This window comes from Mixophyes fleayi, chromosome 3, assembly GCF_038048845.1.
Source record: "Mixophyes fleayi isolate aMixFle1 chromosome 3, aMixFle1.hap1, whole genome shotgun sequence".
In the NCBI taxonomy this organism is placed as follows: Eukaryota; Metazoa; Chordata; class Amphibia; order Anura; family Limnodynastidae; genus Mixophyes; species Mixophyes fleayi.
In genome coordinates, this window is record NC_134404.1 from 218,949,929 (window position 1) to 218,976,378 (window position 26,450).

Below are 26,450 nucleotides of genomic sequence, written 5' to 3' on the forward strand. Positions count from 1 at the left end.
GCTATTGCTGAAGCACACGCGAACAACTTCTTCCTTTTTATGTAGTTTTATTGTCAGGATGGTAAATGTTTTGACACCATACAAATTTCACAGCAATTCTTGGAGACCCTAAACGCTAGCTAGACATAGCTCAGCTCTCTCAAGACCGACCAGCCAGCTTCCTCAGCGTTGGTCTCAGTGTACAAATGATACAAACAAGCTTTTATACCTGATACTCCTCCCCCAGCCTTAGCTTGATGGACAGGTGACACACCCACCTTCTCTTTAAGAGGAAACGCCCATCCCTGGCTCTGTTTGCACTAACAGACACACCCTGTCTGTTTGCTGAGAGGAAGGATATCAAATCATATAAGTTTAACCAAACTTAAACTATTGCTTTTCATACATAAGTATCTAGGTGCATTACTGCACAAATGTTTTACTCTACTTCCTTGCTTTCTCTGCATATTGCCAGCTAAATGCTTCCTTTTGTTACAATATATATATATATATATATATATATATATATTACATTTAATTGTGTCTTACTTTATTATGCTAATATCATAATACGTATAGTAATGGGACTAACAAATAAGAGTTCATGTTATGCCAAACAGTAGTGCCCCAGTTCAAATTATGCCACATAGTTGTGCCCGATTTATAATATGCCACATAGATGTGCCCCTGATTCATAATATGCCACATAGATGTGCCCCCAATTCATAGAATGCCACATAGTTGTGCCCCCAATTCATAGTATGCCACACAGTTGTGCCCCCAATCTATAGTGTTCCTCACACTTACCTATGGAGTCAGCACCTTTTTTCCATTCCATAACAAAATCTGGGAGCTGCTTCACTAAAGCAGCCGATGATTGCCGAAATGGAGCTGCTGCGCATACGCAGAAGCTGTTTCATCCAACATTGGCTGCTTTAGTGAGGCAGCTGTGGAGCTCCAGCCTATGTGGTTCAGGGTTTGAAGGAGACAAGGAAATGGTAGATCAAGGTGGGTGAGGCAAAAACTCCTCTATGAGAGTGATGGAGCGGAGGATTGTGCGTACTCACTTTTATGTGCCTGTTACTAAAAGACTACCCAGGTGATATGTGCTCAAAGGATCTGTCTTTCGTGAATTCTATGCTAATTCCTCCTAAGTTTAGAGAATATGGAGGTTTACAAGGGACTGTCCCACGCCTTACATCTTCCGTGTCTTTCAGGGCTTATTTACCCTAAGTGGGTGTACGGAGTGCTGAAAAGAGGTAGAGATTTTAATTTAAGCACTCATTTTTAGTTAGTACACTAGTTAGATTTTACAAGTGGAGTGCACAGTGTTCAGTATCCATTAGGGGAAAAATCCTTTCCTTTAGTGAGGTGGTGGATAGTATTCTGCATGAGGTTTGGAAGATAAGGGAGAGAGAGATTTGCTGGATGTATTATTGCAGGTTAGGGTAGACTCTGGCAAGGGTTGAGACCACACTAAGTGGCAGTTAGGATCCAGTAGTCTCTCAATTCTTGGCTATCTATCCTGTTCATTGACTATTAGGTTTGGTGGAAATCCTTTTATTTTTTAGTTAGGTTTAAATACATTTCAAGTTTATTTTCCGTTCCTGTTTAAACAGTTAATCTGCGGGGTCCTGACATTGCCGCTTAAAATTAAAATTCATTCAGGTCGCACTGAGGTCCTTTCAGACTTCTGCTGCCATCGGATATCTGCAGAGTCGGTTTTCAGGTGAGTCTTAAGTCGTTTTTTTTTATAAGTCTTCTCTGTGTCGGATTTCTTGTCATTGTTGAAGTGTACCCAACCCATTGTAATGCAGAGTATTGTGTTGGGGGATGCTATGTTTCTTTGGTGTATATAGGTATCTTATTTGTGAAGTGATGTAGTTTTGTGGAGGGATTTTAGTACAATTGGGTATTATAATGTGAAGTTTTGTTCCTATTGGTCATTTTTACTCTTTGATGTTGTATATTGTCTATTTTATTTTGTACAGTGATATATTATTTTGTTGCAATTTTTAATAAAAACATCAATCCTTGCATAACTTCAGCTACTTATACAAAATGATCAAATACTATCCATGCCCACTTTTCCACCTGATTTCATGCCCAAAACAGTGTTGGGCCAGGCAAAAGACAAGTGTTTTGCATGTAACTGACCACTCTCTGTTGATTTTTTTCTCATATCTGTTGCCCAAAGGCATTTAATCATTGCAAAACTAGCTACTTATTCAAAATGATAAACTATGGTGACAGTGCCCACTTTGACGCCTGATTTCATGTCCTAATCCATGTTGGGCCAGGCTACATACTATTGTGATTTCTGTAAGGGACTCTCTTTAGCAGTGCTTTTTTTTCCCATTGAACGCTGGGAACGGCGTTCCGGCACATTTTTTTTTTCTCTGCGGTGCTGCTACAGTGCAGCACCGCATCTGTGTGTGTGTGTGTGTGTGTGTGTCCTGCTTCCGTCGGCCGGAAGCAGGGCAGCAGGAGGAGCAGCGATCGAACTAAGAAGAGTGCAAAGAAGGTAAGTAATACTGACTACAGAAAGCGGGAAGGGGCGAAAGTAGAAGAGGGCTACAGAAAAACAAAGGGCGAGCAGAAAGAAGGCTACAGAATAGAGGGGGAGCAGAAAGAAGGCTACAGAATAGAGGGGGAGCAGAAAGAAGGCTACAGAATAGAGGGGGAGCAGAAAGAAGGCTACAGAATAGAGGGGGAGCAGAAAGAAGGCTACAGAAAAACAAAGGGCGAGCAGAAAGAAGGCTACAGAATAAAGGGGAAGCAGAAAGAAGGCTACAGAATAGAGGGGGAGCAGAAAGAAGGCTACAGAATAAAGGGGGAGCAGAAAGAAGGCTACAGAATAGAGGGGGAGCAGAAAGAAGGCTACAGAATAGAGGGGGAGCAGAAAGAAGGCTACAGAATAAAGGGGGAGCAGAAAGAAGGCTACAAAATAAAGGGGGAGCAGAAAGAAGGCTACAGAATAGAGGGGGAGCAGAAAGAAGGCTACAGAATAAAGGGGGAGCAGAAAGAAGGATACAGAATAGAGGGGGAGCAGAAAGAAGGCTACAGAATAGAGGGGGAGCAGAAAGAAGGCTACAGAATAGAGGGGGAGCAGAAAGGCTACAGAATAGAGGGGGAGCAGAAAGAAGGCTACAGAATAAAGAAGGGGAGCAGAAAGAGGGCTACAGAATAAAGAAGGGGAGCAGAAAGAGGGCTACAGAAAAAGGAGGGAGGTGGAAAGAGAGGGCCACAAAAAAACCAGGGTGCAGAATAGGGGTGAGAATAGCTAGCGGCCATATGTGAGAAAAGTTGGTGGGCAGCCGCAGCAGGGGACATGTCAGTGTGTAACAGGTGAGTGATGTCCAGTTGTTATGTTTGTTTTATTAAATTAACATATGGGGCCTCCCCTCTAGATATCCTGCGTTTACTCCATCAGTCATCTGGACTGCAGCCTTGCCAGCCAACCAGGAGGAGGTAGGAGTTAACTCACGTCACCTTTTTTTTTATTTTACAAAAAAAGCACTGCTCTTTAGTATTAATCTAATCAGTGAAGCAACTTGATTTAATCCTTTAAAATTAAAAAGTTTTCTGAATAAAAAGTTGAAACATGAATAAGTAGCTTGAGTATGAATAAAGAGGTAATTTCAGCATCGTTGTTCCAAAAGTGTGACTTATTTTTACAAAACCAGTTTATTGCCCTATAGATTGTAAACTTGCGAGCAGGGTTATCTTACTTCTCTGTCTGTATGTATTACCCAGTATTGTTTTATCAATGTTTGTTTCCAATTGTAAAGCGCTACTGAATTTGCTGGCGCTATATAAATAAATGTTGATGTTGATGAAGACCTCCATGTTCTTTTAGTATAATTTACTACTGAATTATTAGTTTACACGTTGAGGAAATTATGCAATTAACCAATCATTCACTTTACTATCGTTTTCAGTTAAAACTATAACCGATTTAAGGTTACACTTGTTCAATATTATGCTACATGAAACAGCTGCAGACAAAACGTGTATGCAGCAAGCCGGCCCACCAGTGGAGGGAGGTGCTTGGTGACACGCAGAGAAGTGCAGTGCTCTTCACACTGCAGCACGTCGTCTACTGTTCGCGCCCTGACAGCCAGCACTACACCCGAAGAAGGAAATAATAATAGCCCTATGGCCGCTCGCAGTGAATGCCTAATGCAGGGAGAGCGCCACACATACTGATATTGTAAACACTGAGAAGATGTTCTGCTGGCGGACAAGCGATAGCCACCATCAGTCAACATAACCAGCCGTCGCCGCCTAGCGCGTGCGTAGATTATAACCCGAGTCAATGCCCGCGCTCGGCGTAGTCGACAATGCGTCGTGTGTGACAGCGTTGGGCGTGGTCACCCGTCTCCCCCACGGCCCTGAGCCTGTGCGTGGCCCCGCCTACTCCTCCCCCGGCGGGCCAGCGGATGACGTCTCCTGGCTGGAGGTGTTGGGTTTCCTGGGCAAACTGCTGGGCGCAGTCGCCGCGCTGAAAGCAGCAGAGTACCTGCTCCGTGCGCTGTGTGCAGTCATGGCCTGGAAGTCAGGGGGAGCCAGCCATGCCGAGCTGGTCGGCAACCTGCGCAGTGAGTGTGCGAGGGGCAGTCAGATGATTGAGATAACTGCACGTATTCAGTCGCAGAAGTACCCTGTCAGTATCGTACTACTGTACTGATAGACGTGCACAGTGACATGACATTTATTGCAGCCATTGGTTCTTATGTATTGCTGTTCTTGAATGATTTGTGTTTAATAAGCATACATGATTTACAATTGCAACACACAAGGCTTGTGTTACATGCAATGAAAAACAAGCTGTCATAAATGCTCTATTATAAAGTATTCCTTGCACATATAGTTGATGCATGTCACATACTTTAGGTGCTACAAAATGTAAAGGTATTAATTACCATGACAGAAGATCAAATCACCAGGAGATCACACTGTAACTGTCTTTTCTTTTATAATTTTATGCTTTTCAGTAAGGGTTAAAAAAAAACTGAGTCAATTGTGCAGAACTTAAGATTCTCTGATATTTGCACCACAACACCTTTTACTGTACCATAAATGTACAGTTTTATCTTTCTTGTAATTGCAACAATGCTGATCTGATGTCAAAGCATATATGCAGGAATTTTTTATTACACTTATACCATATTTGTGCACAGTGCAACATATTAAACAAGTCACATTGTCATCATGCTGCTTTCATATCCATGCCCTTAATAATCACCTTTAGATTATGTTATGGTTGCTTTAAAATGCCTAAACATACATAAATTGTAATGTGAGTGTGTATAAGTGGAATTAATGTGATAGATATGGCCAAATTAACCTACTACATTCATAATAAACATAGATGGATATGACATGCATTTTTAGGTGTGTTTGACTAAAGTCAGAACATCTACCAACGCTAATTATTTAAATCTGGGGACAAAAGAATAAGCAGAAAATGAGGTTAGAACAACCTGTGCCTAATTTGAGTATTAGAATGTTAACAGCAGCTCATATTAGTACAGCTCAGCCAACTCTTGCACATCCATATGTAGGCAAGTTTGCATAGAGAAGGGGCCATGCCAATTTGTAGTCAGTCTGAACATTTAAACATTAACAGCATGAAGTAATGAGGCTCCTTTGAAACCGGTACCATATGATTGTGGTATCAAGTACCTTTCATATGAAACAATGTTCATATATAATGTTAATATAACCTAAGCTAGGGGTGATTGTATTTTCAGTCAAATAGGTTTTATATAGCAGGTATTGTTAGAATGTATAGTTTAATAACAGATTTAAAGGCCAATCCCATCCAAAACTGAAAACTTTGCATGTTGAACATTAATGCAGACTGTTACGTACCAGGGATCCAGCATTCCACCCAATCTGGTGGATACCCTAAATGTGTGTCCCATTGTGATAATAATCTTCTTGCTCTAGCCAGAACTAAATTGTTGGTGGACAACACACTGAGTGGGGAATTCAATTGGCCGCATTACTGTAAAAAGTAACTTGCCTGCACGCTATTACCTTTATTATGGTAATAGTACGGTTAAATACCGTTATTATGGTAATTTCAACGCCGTTTTTTTGCTCACAGGTCCCTGACCTGCGAGCAGAAAGCCGGGCTGATTTTACCGTAATAGTGAGAGAGGTAATAGGGTGCTAATCTGGGGGGAAATTGAATTCCGCCCTTTGTGTATGACAAAAGCCCACCTCAGCAGGGGTTTGCAGACATAAGCAGATTCTTACTCCTTCCTCACTTTGAAAATTACCATTTGTAAAAATAGTAATTGTTATTATGTATGTATTTGTATTTTATCTACCTTCTGCAACGTGTCAAATTCCTGTGACACTTTCAATATACAGGGTGATTCAAAAGTCGCAGTACACCCTTTTATTTCAAAAACTCTACAGGAATTGGGCCGATTTCAAGATGGCGCCCATGTTTGGTACATACCGTAAAAGATAGACCACGTCACCCATACCATACTGGAGTATTCAGGTTTCCCAATTTCCTGTAGAGTTTTTGAAATAAAAGGGTGTACTGCGACTTTTGAATCGCCCTGTATAATAAATTGTTACATTCGTTGGTCATAGTGGACAATGTATTCACAAAGTAGCAAAGCCTGTTGTTTGTATTTCCGGTTTTAAAGAAGCAGTTCCAGGACTAGCCGCCTTAATAATCCAACCTAAGGGATAGCGTTACGATTAGGGTTAATATTAGCCTAGGACACTTGGGGGTAAATGTATGAACATGCGGGTTCTTCAACACCCGCGTGTTCGGTGATTAAATTTCAAGCGGCGCTGCATTGTAAAGGGAAGTTTCCCTTTACAAGGCAGCGCTGCTTGAAATTTAATCGCCGAACACGCGGGTGTTGAAGAACCCGCATGTTCATACGTTTACCCATTGGTCTTGGCATTGGTGAAGATAAGGGTCTTTGAATAGATTTCAGATGGAGTGGCCCTTTTGGAAATTGTATGCAAAGATATGGCTGTATCCTGAGAGAATAAAAAGATCAGTCATTTAAAAGTATATATGGGAAGTAGCAGTAAATACTGATTGCAAGAGAAACAGTCCCCAATTCAAATGACACATCAAGTTTTTGTTACCTCTGTACTAATTAAATATTCCAGAAGAGCTAACTCATGAAGAGACTCTAAATACATCAAATATAAATTGAGTCTTGCAACACTTAAATCCCTCAGATTCTGTAGCTTTGTTTACCTACAGCTTGCATGCTGACTAGATTTGTTTATATAAACTGTAAAACACCTTCAGTGTACCCACTGGTGTTGTATAGGTGTGTTTTTCTTTCAGTGGAAGTAAAAATACATGTTAGATGCAAATGTTTTTAACATAAGTTTGATAGCATTTGGAGATTCCTCCAGACTGCCACCATGATTTGTTTTCTAAAAACTAGGACGCATAGAATGATGCTGCAATGCTGGTAAAAGCAATAATGGACATGCTGATACTAGAAACAATGGTAGTATCACCCTAGTGTTTTTACTAGCATTTAAAATGGCTAATAAAATGCATGTAATTAAACCAGTAGATATATGGTCATCATATAGCACCACTAATTTCGCAGCACTGTACAGAGAACTCACTCATATGCCCTGCCCCATTGAAGCTTACAGTCTAAATTCCCTAACATACATACAGACCAACAGAGACTAACCAGAGGGAGAACATACAAACTCCACACAGATAAGGCCATGGTCAGGAATCAATCTCATAACTCTAGTATTGTGAGGCAGAAGTGACTAACTAATGAGCCACTGTGCTGCACAGTCTAACACTTTACCTCTAGGGAAAGCAAATAAGAATATACATTGAAATGTGTTTTTGAAGTAATATTTAAACACAACAGCTTCTTAATAATTTGAAATATCTCCAAAAGGGTATTCATTCTACTGCACCTAAAGAAGAGAATTCTTTACTCATTCATAAAAGTACACATGAAAGAATCGATAGAAATGAATCTTGATTGATACTTGGTAGTGAACTGGTAATAACCGATTCTAAAAAATATTTAGATTTTTTTAATTAACGCATCTAATTAGCATGGATGTGTAAAATATATATTTGCAATAATTAGTTCAACTCATGTTCTTGTGTCTGTTTTTAACTGGTGGTAGTCACCATTTCAAGTCTGATAAAACAAACACTGACTATATCTACATAAAACTGGGAACACTATGAGAGAGACATTAAAAAAAAAAAATAGACTTGCCAACAAATAGACACAAATCATTTCCGACTCTGTTTCGACTCGGCTTCTATCAATTGTGAACACAGAAAATGCCACCATTTGGAATTTACATCACTTAACATAGCGAACCCCCCAAATCTTAAGCCAATATGTGCAGTGGTTTTGAAGTTATACAACTTTAAAGTTGCACTTTTTTAACAAAAAACTTTGTGTTAACGTTTTTTTAAATAACATTTGTAGCTCACCTGATTGACACATTCTCACAGTCTGATACTCCACTGTAATTAAACACTCGGCTTTTTCAAATGTGACACAAAAGGTCCAAGGTCAGGTAAGGTTTGGGTGGGCTTAAATTAGTGACCAAGGTGCTTTTCTTCACTAATTAAAGCCCACCTAAACTGTCCCTGTAAAAGCGGACCTATTCAACACTTCTCCTGCACAGAAGTTTACACGCCTGCGCAGGAGTGTGAGTAGGCACTCACACTGTAAAATCTTGATCCCAAGCACACCTGAAGAGGAACGTGCATTCCTCTAATGAAATGAAAAAATATTGTTTTGTTAATTTTCTCAATAAATGCAATTTTCATGAATCACTCAAAATTTAAAGCTCTTGTAGCAGATGATCCCATAATGAACCAAAATAAAAGTTTGGGGATTTATTAACAATAGTATGAACAATTTTTGAGATGTTTTTTTTTTTAAAAAAATAAATAAAATAAAATATGGCTTTTGGAGAAATTCAAGATTTTGTTTTGAAACTTTTTTATTTGTATTGAAACATGATGCTGTTATATATCATATGAAAGCCCATAAAAAGAGGTTTAAAATGAGACCTTGCCCAATTCTTTAGCTCAATCCGGTGAGCTACAAATGAAATTAAAAAAAAAACAAACTTTAGAAGCAAGTTTTTTGTTAAAGTGCAAAGGTGTATAACTTCAAAACAAGTGCACATATCAGCTTAATATTTGGGGGTTTTATTTACACACATAGCAGCATTTATTATACTAAATTTAATTGAAATTAGAGAATGTAAGGTAGAATTTTTTCTAATATTGAGTTGATTTGATGTGGAATGACCCTGTGGCGGTATTTTCTGTGGTCACAATTGATAGGAGCCAAGTCAAAGTCGGATCAGAAATGCTCTGTGTCTATTTGATGGTGAGTATATATTTTTTTATTCGCTCTCATTTATGCGCATATAGTCCGTGCCAGTATTATCAAGATAGCTAAGACGCACCACGCCCTTTTTAACAGTCTCTGTTTCTCTTGCTAAACTGGAACATTGTTGTGTTTTAAACTTTGATTTGACATCTTACTCCATTTGAATATGGATTGAAGAATACAGTCTGCACCACATTCAGTGGGGGCAAGCTACCAAAGACTAGTTTAAACTTTGTTGACAGCAATGAAAATGACTGTAAATGTATAATGTTGTTTAGATATCACTCAATATTAGTTCCAAAACATAATGTTTAACGAGTTTGATAATGTTATTCACATTCAATGTACAGTGTAATGTTATTTTTAGCATTGTATACTAATGTGTGTTAGAACAATGTGTTCTGTACGGAGTATGGAAAGAAGGCATGAAAGGTGCCAACAATGTATGCAATGTGTAAACTCCTATTGTGTTAATGCTTTTTTTACTCTTCATATTAAGAGCATACTTTGAACTATTACAGTTTTCTTAGTAGAGTCAACCATGTATTTTGACATTTAACAGGCAGTGTATTACATTTTGTAAAAAAGTATGATAATGCAATTTTGAACTTCTGTCACTGCTTGTAATTGAATTGTCTGCCATTCCACAAATCTGTTTAATGTGCAGTAATGCTACAGTATAACAGCATGTATACTTTGAAAATGATTGCCTGTTGTTGAACATTTTGTGTGTGCTTGGCCTTGTACACATGGGGTTTAAAACACAAGTGCTCAACTTGTTTTTAAGGCTGTGCTGCATAGGTTTTAAAAAGATGTTAAAGTACATTAATTATGTCCACTGTTTAACAGGTTTTTCTTTCAATGTTTTTGTATGTGATGCTTTTATGTGCTAACTCTTTTTGTGATTCTGTATCGTTAACTATTAAAGGAAACTCCCCAAACACATGGTTCAGGTTAATAGAGAAGAAATGTATTTAATCATGCAGCCTAGCATAGTCCTGGAGATTAGGGCTTCTTATAGTGAAGTCACCACATTAGAAATATTTCTGTAGTTGATGGTAGTGCAGTGTTAAAAAGAAAGTAGTCAGAGCTCTAACATGCCTTTACATTCATTGGGATAGGACTTAAGCTAAAGTTACATTTTGCACAATGCAAAATAAAATGTATAGTTCTCATTGCTTCTAGAACAGTAATGGGTATCCTGGAACCCTTCAAAGAGCCGTATGCATGACTCTCTAATTTTAGAATAAGAGCTGGGGCTACAGTTTAAGTAGCAAGGCATAAAGCAAAGTATAAGAGCTGGGGCAGATGGTGCATAAAGCAGAGGAAAGAAGTGAGAGAGCAAAAAGCAGGGATGAATTGGTGACAGCGGATAGAATGGTGAAGGGGCGCATCCAGCCGTCTGTTGTCTATCACTGTTCTAGAAGGTGATCATTTTAAAATTGCCGAAAATGAATAAAACAATTTTTTGTAAATCTATTAAAGGATATCATTTTGAATAAAAAACAAGCTGTATGTTGAGTTTGCAATTGCATAATTCTTGTATCAGTTTCACAGGAACCTTAGATTACAACTTCCATTCCTTGTGCTCACTTAGAGTACCACACAAGTGGGCAGCTCACAGCTTACCATTAGACCGGCACACTTCTCTAGTATAATACGTGCTGCTGTGAATATCCCATTGATCTACTAGTGTTCTGCCTCCATCCACTTCAAAACTGGGGACACATAGACATGCTGGAGATGACGATCTGTAGCAAAAAGTGATTTCACCCTTGTCAGCCACACCTTAACTATTTCTGTGTCAAAAAGAAAGTTAGACTGCTGCTGGAATAAGAAAAATAGGGGACAACAATTCTATACTAATATTCGTACATTGTGTTTTCTGTGCACTAAAAAAAACTAGATGAAAAGTGAGCTTGAGTTTCTAGGTGTCCGCTCTACCTGCACAGCCTCTTGTAGTTAATGAGTTTATAATTTCAAAATTGAGGAGTTGATTGTTCCATCTCTTGATTTTTACTGTAATTCACATTTTGACATATTGCTGGAATCCTTAGATATACTCCAACATTAGATGAAATGTAAAGACCATGTTATTCATATATAATTATTTTTACACAAGGCCTTCACTGATTTTTGGCATGCATAAAATACTCCTAAAAGTGCAGCTTTTAGAAGTATTATAAACTATTTATACTAACCACTTTGTTCATAAAATATGTATAACTTGCCCACAAAATTGCACTAAGAATTATCTTTTGATACCTTATGCATGTTAGGATGCCTGGATAAAGCTGTGGAGAACTAGCTTACTGTGCGCATTCCAGCTGTGTTTCAAACATCCCCCTCAGTAGTTGCTTGACCTAAGTTTCTGAAAGCCTGTGTTATTCCAGCTGCCCACACACACATGCCAAAACACTTGAGTCCTTTTTAAATTTTTCTTCTTGGCAATTATATCCTGTATCCTGTTGCTAGCAGTATTGCCGATTTATATCAGTATATTTTATATGATAAATTGATTGCTTCCTTAAAGCAGCACTACCAGTTAGTGTGTACAATTCATCTTATCCTCTGCATTAATCACCACAACCCCTTGGACTGCTTCATTCAACTATTTTTTCCATGGCTTGTCTAAGAGACCTGGCATAAACTGGGGCTGTGTGATGCCACAATCTCCATGATATCAAAGAAATTGCAGCTTCTGATTGGTCTTCCAACTTGCACCCCCTTCAACAGCTATGCAAGTGTGGTGAGCAGAGATTACTCCAGCTATTTGAGAGTGCAGCATAAGTATCATAATCAAATGCTAAATTACAGTTAATACCATGGACATTTTTGCAATGGAAAATAGGCTGTGAAAATATACATTTCCCACTGTTCCCAAAAAAAAAACCACTGACAGCACTGAGATGTTGGTCTTTGTGTCAGAGACCCTTTCTTCCTAACTATATGATCACTGAGTCTGTGTATCTATGTGTGTGTGTGTGTGTGTGTGTGTGTGTAAATATATATATTTTTATATATATATATATATATATATATATATATATATATGTGTGTATATAATATATTTTATAGTAATTTCTATTTAGTCTAAGCTAAATCCATAATTGGGGGCATTTGGTATTTTTATGAGGCATAATTATCATTATTTTACACTAATTTTTCACCTCAATTAGTTGTTGTAGTTGTTAGTATTTAAAGCTACAAGACCAGCCAGAATATTTTATTATTTTAGTGCCTAGTGCTTTTGTACCTGTAGTTATGTTTTTTTGTTTTGTTTTATCTGTATAAAGTCCCCCCTCCCCCTAATTTCATCCATTTTGTAAGGTTAAGAGTGTAATGAATAGGAAATTGGGCATCAGTATTACAGACTTCTATTAATACATATTATGTTTTTCCAAGGAACATAGCGCTAACACTTTAATTCTTCTAAAATTATTTCAGAAAATGGAATTATCAAGTCAGACAAAGTGTTTGAAGTAATGTTGGCAACTGATCGCAAACATTATGCAAAATGCAATCCGTATATGGACTCTCCACAATCTATAGGTAACGCTGCAATTCTTTGTTTTCAAATTAAAGTTCATGTGTATTTTCTGGTAATTTTTATATTTTCAGCATTTAGAGTCAGTTGCTTATTTTAGATACTATATTTTCAGATTAAAAAATGTTAATTGTAAATTGATTACATTAGTTTACAAAAGATGAAGTTATCTGTAGTTTAGCATGTGAATTACTTTTATATTGCTAAAATGTTAACATGTAATGCTGGAAATTCAGTTTTGCTCTTTTTGAAAATGTCTTTTTCTGTGATAAAAAAACGATCTGGTATCTAAATTTCCCATAGAAACAGTTGACAAATGTTGGGTTTCCTATCTGTACTTTCACACTTGACTTGTAATGTGGTCTTGTAATTCAAACTCCTGGGAGACCTGTAAAAAGGATTGTAACTGGAAATACTGTGTTTAGTTTTATATAGCATCTAAAATAAATATTTTAAAAGATTTCTTTTCTTTTCAGTTCTCAATGGCAGCCATAACTCTGAATAGATTCCCTTTACATTTTAGGTAGAGACAAGTTACAAGAAAACACCCCGAATGGTATATAAGGTAGCTGATCCTCTTCCCCTGGGTCTTTTCATGTCTGTAGTAATAGTGCAGGTAGTGGTTTGTTTTTCCGTAGAAAGGGGCTTCTCTAAAGGTTCTGGTGATGCACCAGTCTCTGCTGCAAGCTGAGAATCCTGCTGGCTACCCAGGAACACCAGTGTGCTAACTCCAGTAGCAGTCTGGTGTAGCAGTTTTGAATCTGGCACAGATTTCCCATCCTCAGCAATTATACCCATGCATCCACATCAAAAGTTGTACTGCACAAAGATGGAGGACTAGTCACAGAGCCCCTCTAATCGTCCCTGCCTCTGGGAAACAATTTGCATTGACCTTCGGTATTTCTTTTAGACCCAGAACTGAGATTGAGCCTGCATCCGACTCCAAAGAGCTGAAGGGCACCCGCACTGGTACTCTTATAGATCCTGTAGGGAACTTGTGACACACATTTAATGGATGAAATGGAAGGAATTTTTCGCACACTATGCCTTTCATAAACCAAGGGATTATATCTGCCACCAGAGCAGAATAAGGAGGAATTTATAGCTTGAATGAAAGCGGATTTTGTTACTACAGAAGATTTGTATGCCCATAAAGAGTTAAAGATGTATCAAAATGTGATAGCTCAGTGGATGTGGATGATTCCTCGAGTGGGGAATCCAGGTAAATTTAGAGAGTCTCTTAGAATGTTTCGTCTGGAAAACTGGACAATGTGGAAAGCTTGCTTAAGTATATTTACAAATTCATGGCATTCGTTTCTGATCTAACAGGCTTCCACAGAAATGCAAAGATCCCTTTTTGAAGACTTAAGAAGTATTAAAAGTTAATTTTCCTTGTACATTGGACAGCAAAGGAACTGATTTTGTTTTGTTTTTTACACTTTTTATTTGATGTAAACAGTCAGAGTAAACAGAATTGGACAGGTAATCTAATAGTTATTTCTTTTTTTTTACCAGTAGAACAAAAAGACAGGGATGGGTGGCTGATTTTTAAGGAATGGGCATAAGTAGATAAGGGTCGTCCCAACTTAAATTGGGCAGGCTGTTTTGTGTCATTTTTAGTAACAAGAACCTCATAAATGGAATATGTTCCCTAAACTAGACGCACAATGTAGATAGTATGTCATCCAGAACCTATTCCTATTGAGGTTGCGGTCCCGTCAGAGATCCCATGGATAGGAAGATGGAGAGTTGCTTAAAAAAACATAATAATGTTTCTGGAATTACTTTGAAGCCAGAGCTACACCGAATTTCAATGGCAAAATTACTTTGATTATTGGGAAATACTTTATACAGATGTGCCAGAGAAAGCGATAGAGAGCAAACTTTAAAAAGCATTTGGATTATGTAGAAAGACAGTTTTTGTGCATCTTTGAATACCACTGTTTTTTTTTTAGCAATACCCGTGACCTCGGCATCCGTGAATAGGAGGGGGCTCTGGCTATCTTTTTGATTGGTTGCCCTTGTGAGCAGCAGATGTTCAATCTTCCATTTGGAGATCCCTGCTTTTTGGGTACAGGTTAGACTCTGTTATAGAGAAGTTCTCTGGGGCTGTGATTAGGTTTAACAACTTCCCACAAGACAGGGAGGCCTAAGTATTCATCCATGAAAACAATATGCCTATCATTTCCAAACAGTGCTTTTAGGCAAATTGGAAAACTCCAAAACATTGCAGAGAGAGCTTTTTTTTTATTCAGTCCAGAGCCCTGTCAAATAGGGCAGAAGTGTTAGTTTTACAAGACTCTATGCAAACATTTATAAAGATTCATACAATTTCTTTTATCCCTGCAGGCCGAGAAGGCACGCACAGGCTTTTACACTCTTGTTTGTCAAAACGTCATCAGGGGTTTTTCATATAGCTCTGGATTTGAAGGGGCTCAACAAGTTTGTCCATAGTTGACCTTTCCACATAGTCTGTGAATTCTATTCTCATGGCCATTAAAAGAGACTTTCTCACATCCATAGATCTTCAGGATTCCTATAATCATATCGTTGTTGCAGTTCATCACAGGAAGTTTCTCAGATTCTGGGTCATGGGCCAGCACTTTGTTTGTTTGCCTGGCTTGCATTGATTCAAAGAACAAGGCACTAGTCACTCTGCTGTCAGAATTGAGGAAAGTTGTAATCAATACATGGCCTTATCTGGACGACCACCTTCTGGCGGGGAATTCATAAGGCATTGTCAGATGCAGGACTACTCAAATGATCATTTTATGGAACAACATGGCTGAATTGTGAAGTAAAAAAGTAATCTGATCCCATCACAGCAGATACAGTTCCGGGGGTCCCGAGAGGCACCATACAGGGCAAAGTGTCATTGTCACAGGAAAGATTTATCAAGATTGCTAGATCAGGCAGGTCAACTACAGACTCCTTGTTAAGCATCAGTAAGAAATGAACATCAGTTGTTGGTGATGTTTTCCTCCACGATAGGGATTCTCCCATCGGCAAGATGGCGCATGCAACACCTCCACCTGGAATTTCTAGGAAAATGGATTCCCAGAACTTCTCTGCATCATGTTATTACTGTGTCAAAAGCCAACAGAGAACCCCTCTGGTGAGGTGAAGACCAAAGTTAAAGATAAGGGAAGTATCACTTTTGGAACCATAATGGATGATACTAATAGACGCCAGTAGCACAATCTGGAGGAGCTTGCGTTCAGTGACTAAGTAGCGCCAATCTGTTGTTCACGAAACGAGAAGTCTTCAACACTTTCATTTCCAAGACATTTATGTGAACTTCTTTCCACACTGCTCTCATCTTCATCTAGCAGGAAACAATCTCAGAATATCCTCAGACAGCAGGACGGAGGTAGCTCTCATGAATTGACAGGGAGGTACCAGAAGCTGTATATTGATGGTAAAGGTAGCCAAGATTATGTCCTGGGTGGAGAGAAACCTGAAGTAATTCTCAGCCGACAACAGATTCACCCAGGAGAATGTTCCCTTCATTAGAAAGTATTCCAGCTATTGACAGGAAGGTTTGGGTTTCCTCAAGTGGACATCATGGGATCTTATTTTAGTGCTAAACATGCTGATGTCAGCACCTTTTCAACCACTGCAAAGTGGTTTTATTGAGATGGATGACACTGAAGGTGATATTCCTGATGGCATTTTCATCTACTCGCAGTGTTGGAGAATTGCAGACACTGTGGTACAATAAGCCATTTTTTGATGTCTATATGTGTAAAGTAGTACTTATTGCCAATCCAGAATTTCAACCCCAAGGTACTGTTCCACATTAATGAAGAAGTTTACCTGCCATCTTTTTGTCCACAGCCATAAGAAAGAAAAAAAACTGCTCTCGCTGGACTTATTGAGATAACTTTGTGTCTAGGACACAGAAATTCAGAAACACAGAGCAACTCTACGCATATCCTCTTAGACTGGACCTAGTAAAGGATATGCTTCTTCTAAACAACCCACCTTGAGATGTTTTAGATACGTGATTATACAGGCATACAAGATTAATGGAATGTAAGGTGCCAGAGATCTTCAGTGTCCACTCAACACGAGCAGTAGATACAACTTGGGCAAGCAAGCTGGCTTCCGCATTGGTGCTTTGCAAAGCAATTGAATTGTCATCTATTCATACTTTTTACTAGTCGTTATCTGGATATCCTATCCATCCTGGACTCTCCGTTTGGGAGACATTTTCCCAGCCATTAAATAAATTCTTGATTTACAGCATTCATGGCTGATCTTATTTTCCTTACTTGGCCCTCCCTGGTATATAGCTTTGGTATATCTCAGAGGTATGGCTGCCTTGGAGGATAGAAGAGGAAAAAGAGTGAATTATGCTTACCTACAATTTATTTTCCTTGAAAGACTCCATGGCAACCCAGCTTCCCACCATGCTTGTTTTGTTTAATATTTTTCAGAAGAAAGCTTGGGTATTTGCGCAATGTCACGGGAAAAATAGAAGCTACCTTAGATACAATCCAGGGTGTGTTTATCGAACCTTTGTTTACCTAAACTGGAGAGGGGTTCTAGCCACAGTCATGGCTGTTATGGAATCTTTTGAAGATAAGGAATGATCGGCAAGCATAACTTTTTTCCTAAAGTAATTGCTAGAATTATTTACTTCTAGTTTATCGCAACAAAATGAACAGCCCCTTTACTGATCATTTCACATATTAGAAGGATCACTTAATCTTATTGTCTAATTGCCATTGGATCAAACATCTCTTCAGCAGTTAAGTGAAAACTTTTATCCAGACGCAATTACTTACTAGGAGATGAAATTTAAAGTTATGATAATGAAAACTAATGTTAAATACTTGAAAATTTACAAGAGATGTTCTTTTGGTTGCTTTTTATTTATTTTTTTTCTTTCAAATAAATGTAAGAATGGGCAGCACAGTGGCGTAAGCTGGGTACACACTGAAAAATTGTTCAGACCGACGTGCTATCTCAAACGATTATACCTACGACTGAAGGGTCTGATCAGTCTGACGATTCATGCATACATACACACTGACACGATTTACCTTCAGATCTGTGCTTTTCATCTGGTCCTTTGTCTGGTCCTCTAGTCCAGAGAATGACAGCACAATATTCATTCATTCACTACTGTCACATTATCACACTGATTAAAACCGCCTTGTTATAGCTATCCACATGTCCTAACGAATTTCGTTGGCTTCTGTGACTCTGAAACAAATTATTCGGTCTCGGAACGAACAAATGAATTATTCCTTCTACAGCACTCTCTACATTAATTCACTCTGACATTCAGTGCCAACATCAGCTGAAAAGAGCTCTACTCTGTAAACTCTGGAGATCGTCAGTGTGAGTGCATACACACTACATGATCGTTAACTGATTGATCGTAAAAAAATTGAATGCTACAACCAACCAAATGATGCGATAATCGTCCATTTGGGCAGACTTTCGACCATCGTGTCGCTACACACACTGATCCGACTTTCGAACGAGCGGTCGTATGTCGGCTGGTTGAGCCGATTATTGGACAAAAACCCTGTAGTGTGTACCCAGCTTTAGTGGTTAGCACTTCTGCCTCTCAGCACTGGGGTCATGATTTTGATTCCCAACCATGGCCTTTTCTGTGTAGTTTGTATATTCTCCCACTTGTTTGCGTGGGTTTTCTCCAGGTGTTCTGGATTTCCTCCCACACGCCAAAAACATACTGGTGGGTTAATTGACTGCTATCAAATTGACCCTAGTCTCTCTGTCTGTCTGTATGTTAGGAAATTTAGACTGTAAGCTCCAATGGGGCAGGGACTGATATGATTGAGTTCTCTGTACAGCCCTGTGGAATTAGTGGCACTATATAAATAGATGATTCAATCCAGATACAAATTTGCTATGTAACTGGACAAAATCTGTCTTGTGACATGTATAAAAATATAGCATGTAAGATGCCGTAATGCTGTGATTTTATCATAGAAAATTATACATTTCTACATAAAAGCATATTTGAGCTGCTTTTATATAATTTTTTTTTGTTTGTTTCTGTCCTTCACCTGTCTAGTTTTCAAAGTACAGTAGAATACAGTGATATACTTCTTTTTGTTTCTGTTTTTTGGGTTTTTAATACTTGGTGATGAGTATCTTCTAGCACATTTAGGTTTCATCTGTTTTTGTTTTTTCTTTTGATAGGTTATCAAGCAACAATTAGCGCTCCACATATGGTATGTAAGATTATTCTTGCCGTGAAAGAAAAAATTCAATGTTTTTATATCTGATATTTTAATTCACTTTAGTTTGATGTGACAAACCTTCAGAATTTCAGGCCATGGTGATCTAAAATATGTATAATCTCTCTTGATCACAGCACTAATGTTTTATTCTCTGTCATATAAACTGCCTGTGCAATGAGTATCTTCGTAATAGTTTCAGAGGGTTTTCCTATAAGGATGGTTTAATGTTTAGCACTACAGTTTGGATACATGTTTCTTCGTACATTCAAGTGATTATTCAAATGTGGTTTATGGACTGACAACTGACTGATAAAAAGGACCTTTTGTCTCTTCCATTTAGTGAGCAAACCCTTGCATTGAGTAAATGTAGGATAAAAGATTTGTATAAACTGTCTAGATATACTAATGTTTTCAATAAATTGCTTTTAGAATGGAATAGCACTGGATGTGTACATAGAGACCAGGGGATAAATGTATCAATCTGCATATTCCGCAAGTCGCCGGTATTCGGCGACTTTGCAGGGCAGATTTAAAACTGCAATGTCTTTATAGGGAAAAGATGCCTGTAAAGACATTGTTGTTTTAAATCAGCCCTGCAAAGTCGCTGAATACCGGCGACTTGCGGAATGCGCGTATTGATACATTTACTTCTAGATGTAGTCATGTTATGTGATAGAGTAGAACTTACTCTAGCTGACAAGTAATTTTCAAATATCTATAAAAATGTTTGCTTTACTCTTTAAAATGGCAGTGAGAACTGTCACATGCTTTAAATTAAATACAAAGGTGTACCTTTTTTGTCCATGAAGTATGTTTATTTTTGGCATGATGCTTAATGGGATTACGTGTATGAAGAGAAATGTCACTTGCATTTCAAGTGAGCAAGCCTGTCTCCGTTTCTGACATTCTTTTCTTTTCTATATATAGCATGCTTATGCATTAGAACTCCTCCATGATCAGTTACACGAAGGTGCCAAAGCTCTTGATGTAGGATCTGGAAGTGGTATTCTTACTGCTTGTTTTTCAAGAATGGTAATTTTATGATTTTTTTTTCTTGTGTTACATGTAAATATACTTATCCAGATAATGGGAAATCTGCTCAGTTGCTCCAAATTCAAATATCTCAGAAATGGAGAACTATATTAAGATGATTATCTTTTTCCTGACTTTGCTATGTAATTTGATATTCATGTAATTTCTGCAAATTATTTCTCAGTAAATAAATAAATGTACATTTTATTAACCATTTAGGATACAGATGACCTATAATCAAATTGTTGTAGTGGTGAAGGTGCTTCAATTGTTGTGTATGACCATATGAATACCATTCAGTTATAGTGCATCATAGTGTGTGTGCGTGTGTAAATTTCTTTTTTTTTTTTTTGTGTGCCCTGCGCACCATGCCATTAGTATTTTAAACAAGCCAGTCCTCATTTTAATCAATTGTACCCAGTGCAGCGTTTCCCAAACTGTGTGTCGTGGCTCCCTGGTGTACCGCTGCGATAACATGGGTGCCGCGGCCAGGGCCGGCGGTGGGCGAGGTAGGCAAGAGTTGGGGGGGCCACTGGCCTAGTGTTTTTTAAAGAAGAGTGCATATGGAACATCCCATTCAAATGAATAGAGAGAAATTTTAGGAACATAGGAGTGTACCTGAAGCTTCAAATACACTTTAGAAAACATTTTTCCTAAAGCTTTTTATTAGTATTGTATCTTTGATCGAAACACAGTTAAAGAAACATGTTTAGTTATTCTTTTATTAAAGCAATTACATTTTACAAAGTTGTTACATCAAGCTTGGTGTGTAAACCAGCGGTTCCCAAAGTGTGCGCCGCGGCTCCCAGGGGTGCCGCGTGCCAGCCATGGAAAAAACAAAGAACACAAAAACTTACCAATCTGCACGGCGCCAGGACCCAGCATCCTCCTCTCTCACGCAGCTTGTCACTGAATGTCGACATTCGGTGACAAGCAACTACTGTTTTTTCCATGGCTGGCGCGCGGCAGAGGGGACAGAGTGTGAGAAATAAAAGTACAGTAAGTAGATTGATGTGAGAGAGGAATAAGCAGGTGAGTTCAGTAAGGGATAGGTAGCAGAAAATAATGTGCTAAGAGTGAATAACATAGTGAGAGGTATCAAGTGCTAACAAAACAGATCTAACAATAGAACTCCATTGTTTCTAATGTTACCAAAATGACTTACATTTTTTACAAGCGTTCTGGTGTGTTCCATTTTTTTTGTGTTTTTCAGAACGCATTTTGCTCTATATGTAGAAATTTACCCAGAGTAAATGCTTTGGAAAGTCTACAATGAACTGCAATGACACAAGACACTAGCAACAAATGCATGTCAACCTTTTTTGTATTTAATGTATGTTACAAAATACAGATTCAATGTCTGTGGTTACCTGGCCTAATGTTAATTTCACTATTTCTGTGAACAATCTCTTGTTTGCTTTTATATATCTTGCATAGTCATGTGGATATTCTCTGACTGGCAGTGGTTTATAATCTTCTGGATATTCACATGTTCAGTTCTAGCATACCTAGAGGGGGCAGTGTGTCTGGAGGCAGAGGGGGCAGTGTGTCTGGAGGCAGAGGGGGCATTTTTGCATACAACTAAATAAGTATTTCTGTCCTGACCTAAATACTAATTACAATTTTTTTGACCCAACTACTTCTAAAACAGGACTGCTCAGTAATTATTTTGGAGGGGTGCCTTGAAAAAATTATGGAGACTCTAAGGGTGCCGCAAACTGCAAAAGTTTGGGAACCACTGGTGTAAACAGATCAGTTGAGTTTTTCCAGAATTATAAAAAGAAATGCATTTGTCATTAACAATAAAAACTTTTTCACAAAAATAGAAGAGATGAAAATTATTTGCACATTAACAATAGCACCTGAATGATTTAGACTAGTAATAGCAACCTTATACACTTCAGTTGCTGCATAGTCCGCTTTCTAGCCCTCAAATGGGCCCCACATCACCCTTAATCTCAGTAATAAGTTTAAACCATACATTTAATGAAAGAACGAGACTCCTATCTGTAATAACATCGGCAGACATTTCAAACAAGTGTTACAAGCTATAACAATCACAGCTGGCCATAAAGCAGGAAGGAGCTGGGGGCCACAAATGAGACCTTTAGGCTCAGAGGTCATCATTGGTTTAGACCAAGAGGTAGATTTACTAAACCTTCTAAAAAGGAAAAGTGGAGGTGTTTCCTATAGCAACCAATCAGATTCTAGCTATCATTTATCTAGTGTATTCTAGAAAGTTCTAGCTAGAATCTGGGCAGCACCTCCACATTTGCATTTTGAAGCAAATCCACCTCTAAGGGGGGTATTCAATTGTTCGTCCGGACCGCCGAAAAACTCGCGCTCTAAAACTATTACCGTTAATACGGTAATTACTCGCTGAATTTCAGCTCGCAGCTCCCTGAGCTGCGAGCTGAAATTCAGCAAGTAAATTACCGTGTGAACGGTTTTTACGCGTAATATTACCGTATTAATGGTAATAGTTTTAGAGCGCGAGTTTTTCGGCGGTCCGGACGAACTATTGAATACCCCCCTAAATGTTTACTAGTTTGCCAAAACAACCTTTACAATTTATTTTGGTTTTATTTTTAACACTTTTCTGTATATGTTAAGTGAAAATAGCAGTTTTAGGGTGTTATTTTTTCTTTTTGTTTTTTTTTTTTTTTACTGAAACCATTAACATTTCAGGCAAAATATGTTCCATACTAAGTAATACCTTCTGTACTCTGACCATGATGAGTCCAAACATTGCTTTACATAAATAGCCACTTTCTGCTGAGTGCAGTGCAATACATGAGAGCTTGCTGTCAGCTGATGTCTCCCACCATGCCTATAATCCTTTCAGTGCAGGACTGCAGCCTGCCTGCCAACATCTAGTGGCAAGCGTTTCCACAAACAGAAACCTATAGTTGTCATAGTGAAAACCTTTAGCAGATCCCATGTGGCTGCTCTTCACAGCTCTCCTGGTATTTCTACATTGTGATTTTAAGCTGTTGCCTCATGCTTTAAGCCAAGATATTTTTGTTTAGTATTTTGTCACACTTGCCATTGGATTTTTATAGCAGCTTTTTCATGTCTCTTTCAAATGAAATGGAAAACTATTCTTAAAATCACTCTAGTTATATGTATTGTCATTTTTGACTGGCTCTTTGAGGACAAAAATCATTGTATTGGTTCAATAGAAAATGTATTTAGTTGTACAAATAACAGGAAAATGTACGTTTTTTTTATATTTAAGTTGGTTTTATTTTTCTGTTCATTGAAATGCTCCGTAAACTAATGTGCATAAGAGGAATCTCTTTCTCTCCACATTCATATGTATCGTATGAATGGGACGTTACAATGTAGTCTTTATAAAATTAAAAGTGAATTATCACTAGTAGGCCGCAATAGAAGAATGGCGCCAGATGCCATTCTATTCTGATAAATAGTACAACAATCGTTTGTTTTTGTTTTGTTCTTGATTGTTTTAACAGAAAAAAATCTCAAAACTTAAATTTAAGCAATAAGTACATATTATCTCTTATTACATTCAGTTTTTTTCCTTAGCTAATTTTCACACTAATGTTCAGTGCAAGCAGCTTCATAATTATAGATATTCTCTTGTAGCTGTATCATGACCATGGCATATAGTAGGAAGCCAGATACACTTCATATGTCACAAACACCCATTTAAAATGATGTAATCTGGGAGCATTCTCCTATATACGATCCACTGCCCATTACAGCTCACAGTAAATTTATCATGATGGATTAGATAATTTAAGATTAGTTATTAATATTTATACACACACACATCCAAGACCTGGTAATCATTTTAATTAATACCTGAATCGAAGGTCATTTTCTTCCTAAAGTATTCTATAAGGAAACTTTATCCATAACCACGTCCGATTTAAAACATAGAAAAGCAGCATAAGAATTGCATCTGCTCCTTATGGATACAGTACTGAAATTAATCTACCTAAGTGTAGTGTTCTGTTTCACATGACTCATACATATACACACACACACACAGTGTACCTAGAAGAATAGATGCTGTTTTGAAGGCAGTGTGGTCACACCAAATATTGATTTGATTTTAGGTTTCTCTTCTGTTCATTCACTTTGCATTTTGTTACTTTATAAAAATAAACTATTAACACTTCTATTTTTGAAAGCATTCTTACTTTGCAGCATTTTTTCCACACCCGCCTTAATTTTTGCACAGGTGTGTGTGTGTGTATAGCTAGATAAATACATCTTTGTTTTGGTTTATTAATAAAATTATATCCATTTATATTGGTGCCCCTAGAAGTTCCTTTTTTTCCCTGTAATTTTAAAACAATTGCCCCCGCTAGGAGCTGCAGAGGTATACATTGAATATACTCATATACGCTTGATTCTCACATTGTCCGTTTCTGTTTTAGTACTAGTTCACAACGGTTAGGACACAGATTTTTTTTTTTTCCTGCAAGAAGCTATAGCCAATAGGACTAGAGGCGGAGAATCCATTGTTCCTGTTGACTGTATAGTAACAGACCTGTGTAGAACTCCCATCACTCACACAGCATATAAAATCAATCAGTGAGGCGATTGTGATTTGGTGGAAAGACCTTTTGTCTGATAGAGGTTATTTTAGGGCTGATGTTGCTTTTTTACTTACTGAATTGCATACGTATTACAAGAGTGTCCTCCATCGCTTTTCTTGTTTGTACTTTTTGCAGAAGTTGTTTTGTTGGTGTCTCAATGGAAATCATACTGGACCGTCATACATAATTATCATTAGTGCAGTATGTGTGATTTGGATTGGGTTTGTACTCATTGAGGAATTGAGGCCAAAGGATTTGGGCCATACAGGTTATTTTAAGCAGTAGTTTTGAAATGGTCTGGAGAGCACATATTTAAGGAATAATTTCTGGGTATGTGCGGTGGAACAGATTCCCATATGTCCTAGGAACGTTTTAATATATGGACATGCGGTTTTGGAAATCATAGGGATCATTGTGGGCATTGCAGTGAGAAATCAAGGGCCATAAGAGGTTGATCCCTTATTAAAACGCAATTGTAATTTGGCCAATTACAATGTTAAACCCTGTTCCTTTTTTAAATGTATGCATTATGCAAAGCTGTCTAAGCATCTTTTAGTGAAATATTAGTCATTGTCTCAGATTAATATTTAGAATTAAGTGATCAAGATCGATTTATATTCTGTATTATGCACTGCACATTAATTCAAATTACATTGATGCAGTATGACTGAATTACATATGAATCATAAATGGTCAAAGTTGCATGCATTTTACATTCTATATGTCCTGTCTGGCCCTGTATTTGTCAGGGCATGATAAATGTTCACAGAAAAAGTCGCTGATAAGCATCATGCTCAAGTCGGAGGCTATTTGTTTTGGTTCTTAACATTTGGTCAGCAAAACATAGTGTTCACTATAAGACCTGTAACTTCTGTCCAATGAGTTGTGCCATAGCTCTTCAGTGACCAACTGTGCGTCACAACTACATTTCATTAAATTCATTCATTAAATCAGTATTGTTAAAACTATATCTAGTAAACTTAAAATACAATATATTACTTATCAAAAAGGAATTGGTACAGAATAAGCATGTGTTCTTTCTTTTTTCTTTTTTTAAGGTTGGACCCAAGGGTCGAGTAGTAGGAATTGACCATATCAAGGAGTTAGTAGATGATTCATTAAATAATGTGACAAAAGATGACGTTACATTACTGTCTTCAGGTCGTGTGAAATTGTTAGGTAAGCATGATGTATGTTTTAAGTTTGTGGATATATATGAAATAAGCATGAAATTTTTAAGAAACGTTAGAATTTTGTAAAATGTAATTTATCTATCCACTGGGGAGCACTGGACCCTCCTTAAGAACATGGGCACAATTAAATGCTCCTCCCACTTTTACCTCCCCATCCTGCAGGGATGTCAGTATTTTTAGAGTGCCTTCAGGACAGGGTGTTTCTTTTGCTGGGCTGCCTCGGCAGCCTGTTTCTTTTATTTGTTTTTACTTTAATTTTTAAGGGTATGCAGTCGTGTGGTGCCATCTGCAGACGGGAGCAGAGAAGTGTCGTGTAGGCACAGTCTGCTGCAAATCCGCTCCCGACGTGGGATGTCTCCAGGGGCCTTGTATCTCTTCCACCGCAGTTTGTAGCTGGGGGTTTTGTGCTTCCCCTTCCCGAGACCAGGAAGGGGATGTTTATAAGACGGTCAGGATGATTTAGTGTGGACAGATTCCAGATACTATACATCTAGGACAGCGGGTAGTCAGAG

General features: G+C 38.0%; 2 protein-coding genes across 3 annotated transcripts in view; one reads left to right on the forward strand and one right to left on the reverse strand.

Moving 5' to 3' along the window:
• LRP11 (LDL receptor related protein 11) overlaps positions 1-26,450 on the reverse strand; it is a 498,092-nt gene that overhangs the window by 374,612 nt on the left and 97,030 nt on the right. The window lies entirely within an intron of this gene.
• The window catches only part of PCMT1 (protein-L-isoaspartate (D-aspartate) O-methyltransferase), a 34,653-nt gene continuing 12,287 nt past the window's right edge, over positions 4,085-26,450 (forward strand). The window contains exons 1-5 of one of the 2 annotated variants that reach the window (XM_075203118.1): positions 4,085-4,580; positions 12,822-12,926; positions 19,102-19,133; positions 20,070-20,174; positions 25,804-25,924. In XM_075203118.1, the coding sequence (XP_075059219.1) occupies positions 4,298-4,580; positions 12,822-12,926; positions 19,102-19,133; positions 20,070-20,174; positions 25,804-25,924 (646 nt within the window). In that variant the 5' untranslated portion in view covers positions 4,085-4,297. The remainder of the gene's footprint in view (positions 4,581-12,821; positions 12,927-19,101; positions 19,134-20,069; positions 20,175-25,803; positions 25,925-26,450) is intronic. The other variant, XM_075203119.1, reaches the window with a different exon arrangement.